Raw genomic sequence first — 8326 nt, forward strand, 5'->3', positions numbered from 1 at the left:
ATAATAATAACAATAATAATAATAATTGGGGGATAATAACAATAATAATAATAATATTAATAATAATAATAATAATAATAATAATTGGGGGATACATAACAATAATAATAATAATAATAATTGGGGGATAATAACAATAATAATAAAAATATTAATAATAATAATAATAGGAGGAGGAGGATACATAATAATAATAATAATAATAATAATAATAATAATAATAATAATAATTGGGGGATAATAATAATAATAATAATAATAATAATAATAATAATAATAATAATAATAATAGGAGGAGGGGGATACGTAATAATAATAATAATTGGGGGGATAATAATAATAATAATAATAATAATAATAATAATAATATTAATAATAACAATAATAATAATAATAATATTAATAAGAGTGGGGATAATAACAATAATAATAATAATAATAATAATAACAATAATAATAATAATAATTGGGGGGATAATAATAATCGGAGGGGGGTAGATAATAACAATAATAATAATAATAATAATAATTGGGGGATAATAATAATAACAATAATAATAACAATAATAATAATTGGGGGATAATAATAATAATAATAGGAGGGGGGTAAATAATAATAATAATAATAATAATAATAATAATAATAATAATAATAGGAGGAGGGTAAATAACAATAATAATAACAATAATAAAAGGGATGATGAACAATAGTAAACAATAACAATAGTAGGGGGAGGGGGGAAGCCAGGAAGTGGGACGGAGGGGGCGGGGTCGGAGGTGACAAGCCCCTCCAATCACAGCTCGCCCCTGTCGCTCCGGATACAATTCTCCGGGTCACGTGTCTGGGGAGATGACAGCCGCTGTCACGTGTCCCGCCCCGGTCCCCGCCCCCTGTGGCCGTGTATTGATATGCCTGGCTCCTCCCCCGGCCGGGTGTTGAAGGATGGGGGAAGGGATGTATCACGAGCGGCAGCGGCTGGAGCTGTGTGCGGTGCACGCCATCAATAATCTCCTCCAGAGGGAAGAATTCTGCCAGAGCCGGGCCGAGGAGATCTGCCGGGGGTGAGAGAGAGGGGAGGGGGAGTACCGGGTGATGTACCGGGAGGGGGAGTACCGGGTGATGTACCGGGAGGGGGAGTACCGGGTGATGTACCGGGAGGGGGGAGTACCGGGTGAGAGAGAGAGGGGAGGGGGGGGGGAGTACCGGGAGGGGGAGTACCGGGTGATGTACCGGGAGGGGGGAGTACCGGGTGAGAGAGAGGGGAGGGGGGGGGAGTACCGGGAGGGGGAGTACCGGGTGATGAGGGTATGGAGGGGAGAGTCCCATCACCAGGGGGAATGTGGGGGGGGGGGGGGTAGATAAGTGAAGATCAGGGACCTACCTGGGGGGTAATGCCTTCCTTATGGGGGGGGGGGGTTGGGCAGGAATGACCCTTTTATGGGGTAACCTGGATGAATGGGTGAGAGATCTGCCCGGAGGGGGAGGGGGGGGGGGATTTGGAGATGTCCGGGGTGAAGGATGGGATTGGTGGATGTTGAGATTTGGGGGGGTGGAGATCAGGGACTTGCCTGGGGGTGATATCTCTGTCATGGGGGTAGATTGGGGTGTCTGGGGGAGGGGCAGGTGGAGTACCCTCTATGGAGTACCCTAGGGGAGTGGGGTGAAACATCTTTGTGTTGGGGGGAAGGGGGCACTTGGAGGGGGTAGGTGGAGATCAGGGATTGATTGTTGGGATATCAGAGGGGGTGATTGGGGAATGTCGTGGGGGATGTTAAGGGGTGGTAGGTGTAGATTGGGGTATCTGGGGGGGGTCAAGGATCTACCCAGCAATTGGAAATCAAACGGGTGTGTCCCGGGGGATGAGAGATCTGCCCCTAAGAGACATTGGGGTGGATCATAGAAATATTGGTGGGGGGGGGCAGCTTTGGGCAGGTGACCACATAGATGAGAGGATTTGGTGGGGTGAGATGAAGGGGAGGGGGCAGTAGATGGTGGGGGTGAGAGAGAAGAGCGGGTCACCACATGGATGGGAGGTTTGGTGGGGTGAGATGAAGGGGAGGGGGCAGTAGATGGTGGGGGTGTCTGGGGGAGGGGGCAGTAGATGGTGGGGGTGAGAGAGAAGAGCGGGTCACCACATGGATGGGAGAAGGTTTGGTGGGGTGAGATGAGGGGGAGGGGGCAGTAGATGGTGGGGATGAGATAGAAGAGCGGGTCACCATGGATGGGAGAAGGTTTGGTGGGGTGAGATGAGGGGGCAGTAGATGGTGGGGATGAGAGAGAAGAGCGGGTCACCACATGGATGGGAGGTTTGGTGGGGTGAGATGAGGGGGCAGTAGATGGTGGGGATGAGAGAGAAGAGCGGGTCACCACATGGATGGGAGGTTTGGTGGGGTGAGATGAGGGGGCAGTAGATGGTGGGGATGAGAGAGAAGAGCGGGTCACCATGGATGGGGAGCTTTGGTGGGGTGAGATGAGGGGGTGGGGATGAGATAGAAGAGCGGGTCACCATGGATGGGAGAAGGTTTGGTGGGGTGAGATGAGGGGGAGGGGGCAGTAGATGGTGGGGGTGAGATGGAAGAGCGGGTCACCATGGATAGGGAGCTTTGGTGGGGTGAGATGAGGGGGCAGTAGATGGTGGGGATGAGATGGAAGAGCGGGTCACCATGGATGGGAGAAGGTTTGGTGGGGTGAGATGAGGGGGAGGGGGCAGTAGATGGTGGGGATGAGATGGAAGAGCGGGTCACCATGGATGGGAGAAGGTTTGGTGGGGTGAGATGAAGGGGAAGTAGATGGTGGGATGAGGTAGAAGAGCGGGTCACCACCTGTATGGGGAAGGTTTGGTGAGGTGAGGGGGGAAGTAGATGGTGGGATGAGGTAGAAGATGAGGGGGCAGTAGATGGTGGGGATGAGAGAGAAGAGCGGGTCACCATGGATGGGGAGCTTTGGTGGGGTGAGATGAGGGGGTGGGGATGAGATAGAAGAGCGGGTCACCATGGATGGGAGAAGGTTTGGTGGGGTGAGGGGGAGGGGGCAGTAGATGGTGGGGATGAGATGGAAGAGCGGGTCACCATGGATGGGAGAAGGTTTGGTGGGGTGAGATGAGGGGGCAGTAGATGGTGGGGATGAGATGGAAGAGCGGGTCACCATGGATAGGAGAAGGTTTGGTGGGGTGGGGATGAGATGGAAGAGGGGGTCACCACATGGATAGGAGGTTTGGTGGGGTGAGATGAGGGGGGTGGGGATGAGATAGAAGAGCGGGTCACCATGGATGGGAGAAGGTTTGGTGGGGGTGGGGTGAGGGGGAGGGGGCAGTAGATGGTGGGGATGAGATGGAAGAGGGGGTCACCATGGATGGGAGAAGGTTTGGTGGGGTGAGGGGGAGGGGGCAGTAGATGGTGGGGATGAGATGGAAGAGCGGGTCACCATGGATGGGAGAAGGTTTGGTGGGGTGAGATGAGGGGAGGGGGCAGTAGATGGTGCGGATGAGATGGAAGAGGGGGTCACCATGGATGGGAGAAGGTTTGGTGGGGTGAGGGGGAGGGGGCAGTAGATGGTGGGGATGAGATGGAAGAGCGGGTCACCATGGATGGGAGAAGGTTTGGTGGGGTGAGATGAGGGGAGGGGGCAGTAGATGGTGGGGATGAGATGGATGGGGAGCTTTGCTGTGGGGTTTATGTTGATGTGTAATTGTTGTTCTTTCAGGTTGTCCCCGAACTCCGTGATCAACCCGCACCGCAGTCTGCTGGGCCTCGGCAACTATGACGTCAACGTCATCATGGCGGCCCTGCAGTTGGTGGACTACGCCGCCGTGTGGTGGGACAAACGCAGGTGAGAAGAAAAGGGGCAGCTTGGGATCATCGTGGTCCAAGCTGGGGATGGTGGCGGGAATTATTACCACTTGAGCTTTTTTGGGGGAGATGATCGGGGGGGGGGGCCATCAATGACTCATCCCCACCAATGCGGAACATATTCATCCAGCCTAAGGGGCCCCCAGACTCAGCAGGGGTCCTGTGGGAACCTGAAGACCACTCAGATGATAACGCCGAGGGTTAATGTAGAGAAGAGAAAAAGTATAAGAAAGATGCGACAACCCACCGTCACTGTGTGTTGTGGGAGGGGCTGTGGGCTGGCCTCCTACCCGAGACTATGGCCCAGCAGAGGAGGGACTCGGGGGACAAAATGACATTGAGATTATGTAATGCTACATCCCTTCTCCTTCACCCCCCCCCCCTCTTGTGTTGGGTCATGGCGCATAGGCAAAGGTCTGGAGACCAGCGGGGGATGTGTAAGGGGCTGCCTGCTTATCATAATCCCTTTGTGTTTCAACTGTAGTTTGAATATACGAGTGTTGAGGAGATGTCTATGGGGTTGGAGGGGGAGATGTCTATGGGGTTGGAGGGGGAGATGTCTATGGGGTTGGGGGAGGAGATGTCTCTAGGGTTGGAGGGGGAGATGTCTATGGGGTTGGAGGGGGAGATGTCTATGGGGTTGGAGGGGGAGATGTCTCTAGGGTTGGAGGAGGGGGAGATGTCTCTAGGGTTGGAGGAGGGGGAGATGTCTCTAGGGTTGGAGGAGGGGGAGATGTCTATGGGGTTGGAGGGGGAGATGTCTCTAGTGTTGGAGGAGGGGGAGATGTCTATGGGGTTGGAGGGGGAGATGTCTCTAGTGTTGGAGGAGGGGGAGATGTCTCTGGGGTTGGAGGGGGAGATGTCTATGGGGTTGGAGGAGGAGGAGATGTCTCTAGTGTTGGAGGAGGGGGAGATGTCTCTAGTGTTGGAGGAGGGGGAGATGTCTCTAGGGTTGGAGGAGGGGGAGATGTCTCTAGGGTTGGAGGAGGGGGAGATGTCTCTAGGGTTGGAGGAGGGGGAGATGTCTCTAGGGTTGGAGGAGATGAGGATGGAAGGATGATTTGATAGAGTGGTGCAGGAGGTGGGATGGAGAGCTTGGGTGGCATTACATACGGTATGAGATTGGGTGATTTGGATGAATTGGGGGCTTGGAGGGAGATGCCTAGGGCTCGGAAGGAGATGGTTGGGGGGCTTGGAAGGAGATGGAATGGTTGATGAGGGGTGGTCCCGGGGGGGGTGTTGTTGGTGCCGTCACACAACTGCAATGACGTTGGTGTCCCCCGCAGGTCTCTGGAGAGTTTGGCGCCGAGTGAAATCTTCGGCTTCATCCTGAACATCCCGTCACCCATCTCGCTGGGCTTCCTCTCTCTGCCGATCACCCGCAAGCACTGGATCGCCGTACGGCAGATCAACGGCATCTACTACAACCTGGATTCAAAGCTGAAATCGCCCGCCAAGCTTGGGGGCCCCAGAGAACTGAAGTAAGGACCGCGTGCGAATGAAATGAATGGTTGGGTTGGCCCAATTCCAGCCAAGACTCTTTATGGTGTTTTGGCATTCGCAGAGTATTCTTAGTCATGTTATTACTGTCGGTGTCCCCATTGAGGTGACTTCCTGTCGGGACAGGAAGTGATGGGAAATTTCTCTAATGGAGACACCAACCAAAGAAAAAAAAAGTATGTTTAGTAAAGTGAGGAAGGATTGGAACACGTGGGATCCGTTCTCTTGAGGTGAAGAGGAATCTCCATGTCAGGTGGTATTGATCTCGCCTCTTCAGGTGTTGTGAGGGATTCTGGGGAAAGTCGATCTCGCCCCCCAGGGGGCGCTCACGTGCGATCACAACGTTCCTGCGAGTTTCCGGCATTGCTGAGATGCTCGGCGTGTGAGCTCACAGCTGTCACACGAGGTCGGTGGAACGCGGTGAGCGTGTGGCGGGGGTTTATTATTGGGTGTGTGACGAGGAGGAATGACTCGTATGGGAGGAATGAGGAACACGTGCGAAGGATTGTGCCCGAGACATTCCGCTGATGTCATCCGAGCTTCTCAGCTGCTTATTAAACGTTTTATTTTCACATTTATTTTTTATTACATTTTATTTATTTTTTTTACTATTTATTATTATTATAATATTATTTTTTTATTTATTTATTTATTTATTTTTTACACAAACAAAGGGGTTTTCTTTTCAATTATTTTTAGTGTTACCATACTAACAAAGAAAACCCCTTTTGTTTGTGTTATAAAAAAAAAAAAATTATAATAATAATAATCGTAAAAAAATAAATAAAATGTAATAAAAAAAAAAAAGTGAAAAATAATAATAATAATAATAATTTTTTTTTAAAACACACTCCAGAGCAATAGTGTTGCCGTACTCGCATTGTAACACTCTGGCCAAGTGATCAGGATTATAATTTTTTCCACACACTGGGGCAGATTCATATAGATCTGCGGATCTTTAGATCCGCTAGATCTACCTGGTTTACGATCCGCCGGTGCAATTTAGCGAGGCAAGTGCATGATTCATAAAGCACTTACCTCGCAAACTGCACCGTCGGATCCTAACTCCCCCCGGCGGAATGCAAATTCCGCGGCTAGGGGGAGTGTACAATTTAAATCAGGCGCGTTCCCGCGCCGATTTAACTGCGCATGCGCCGGGGCGAAAAAGGCCAGTGCGCATGCTCCAAATGATGTCGCTACGACGTCATTGTTTGCGGCGGGTACGTCGTTTGCGGCCATCGGTATTCCCGATCGCGGTACGCAAACGACGTAGAAAATTTAAAAATCGGCGCGGGAACGTCGGCCATACTTAACATTAGCTACCCCTCATAGAAGCAGGGGTAGCTATCCGCCGGAAAAACCCGAACGCAAACGACGTAGAAAACGAGCGACGGGCGGGCGTACAGACGTGAATCGGCGGTTTTCCTCATTTGCATATGCGACGGGTAAAAAATCACGGATCCAAGGGAGATCTATGCGGAACTGATTCTTATGAATCAGTCGCATAGCTCCGACGGTGGGATCTCACAGATCCGACCGTCGGGTCTCACAGATACGACGGCGGATCAGGAGATCCGCCGGCGTATCTATTGATGAATCTGCCCCCATGTCACCAGTCTGATCACCGCCACACCCAATTTATATGATGGCGCTGTACTGCACTGGTGAGACCGTGTGTAAAAAAAAAAAAAAAAATTAAGAATAATAAAAAGAAACAAAAATAAATACTTCTTTTTTTTTTTTTTTTTTTTTGTAAATTTTATATTTTTTATTTTCTAAACACGCACGCAAAAAACTGCTTCTGGCTGTGAAAGGGTTAAAGGAGAAGTTCACCTTCAGGAACATGTTACATTGTTTCACCCGTAAGATTTGTTTTAAAAAAAATAAAATAAAAAAATGGCTCCTAACTTTTTTTTTTTTTTTTTGTGTGTGGCTCCAAGTGTGAAAGCAGATTTGTTTCGGGCCGCCGCCTGTAATGACCGGTCCTCTTCGGTGACGTTCAGTGCTGTACGGGCCGCCGTCTGTAATGACCGGTCCTCTTCGGTGACGTTCAGTGCTGTACGGGCCGCCGTCTGTAATGACCGGTCCTCTTCGGTGTCGCTCAGTGCTGTACGGGCCGCCGTCTGTAATGACCGGTCCTCTTCGGTGACGCTCAGTGCTGTACGGGCCGCCGTCTGTAATGACCGGTCCTCTTCGGTGACGTTCAGTGCTGTACGGGCCCGCCGTCTGTAATGACCGGTCCTCTTCGGTGACGTTCAGTGCTGTACGGGCCGCCGTCTGTAATGACCGGTCCTCTTCGGTGTCGCTCAGTGCTGTAATGGTAATCAATCCTCCTGTTTTTTCTTCTCTTGCAGGGACTTCCTCCAGGGCTGCATCGCCCGCGGCTCCTGCGAGGTCCTGCTGGTGGTGACGAAGGAGGTGGAGGAGAGCCGGCTGTGGATGACGGAGGAGGGCGCCACGTGAGAGCAAAGTCTTCCCAGAACCCTCAGCTGGGCTGAGCCAATAACCCAAAGACTTTTTAAGTTATAACATTGAGTATTTTTATTTATTGGGAGGAGGGGGGGGTACCCATCCCCCGCCCTCCTCCCCTCTCCTTTCAGGGTAACCCCTCCCCCCAGATGCAGACCGCCGGAATCAGAAGATGCGCAGCCCTGACCCGGCGGTCCTTCCCGTCTTCTGATATATGCACTTCTATACTATGACTGCCTTAACGATCGCCTGTCTTTTCTACCCGCATTAATGATCGACATCCAATGGTTTTCTGCTAATTCTATTAAAGTGATTTTATACGAGCGAAACTCTGTGATTGGTGGAGTTCTATGTGGGCGGGGGGTCAATGTACCTAATATGGGGGGGGCGGGTTCATCGCTCTTAAGGGTGACGTCACTTCCCATTCATTTCACAGCGGCTGTTGGCCGTTGTCCTCTGCAGAGCTGCCTCCGCTGTAGCTCGGGTCGATCGGCTTCAAAAAAAAGGT

The 8326-nt window shown here is 50.8% G+C and overlaps 1 protein-coding gene across 1 annotated transcript; it reads left to right on the forward strand.

Annotated features, from left to right (window-relative positions):
* Positions 1 to 863: 863 nt before the first annotated feature.
* JOSD2 (Josephin domain containing 2) lies at positions 864 to 8147 on the forward strand. The gene is made up of 4 exons (XM_040358693.1): positions 864 to 1062; positions 3704 to 3829; positions 5136 to 5330; positions 7704 to 8147. The coding sequence occupies exons 1-4, from the start codon at positions 944 to 946 to the stop codon at positions 7810 to 7812; spliced, it is 549 nt and encodes a 182-aa protein (XP_040214627.1). The 5' UTR covers positions 864 to 943; the 3' UTR covers positions 7813 to 8147.
* Positions 8148 to 8326: the final 179 nt, after the last annotated feature.

Source organism: Rana temporaria, chromosome 7, assembly GCF_905171775.1.
Source record: "Rana temporaria chromosome 7, aRanTem1.1, whole genome shotgun sequence".
NCBI lineage: Eukaryota > Metazoa > Chordata > Amphibia > Anura > Ranidae > Rana > Rana temporaria.

Coding starts and splice junctions, on each gene's coding strand:
- JOSD2 (XM_040358693.1), top strand. CDS start 944: ATGGGGGAAGGGATGTATCACGAGCGGCAGCGGCTGGAGCTGTGTGCG. Junction 1,063..3,703: donor GCCGAGGAGATCTGCCGGGG/GTGAGAGAGAGG, acceptor TTGTTCTTTCAG/GTTGTCCCCGAACTCCGTGA. Junction 5,331..7,703: donor GGGGGCCCCAGAGAACTGAA/GTAAGGACCGCG, acceptor CTTCTCTTGCAG/GGACTTCCTCCAGGGCTGCA.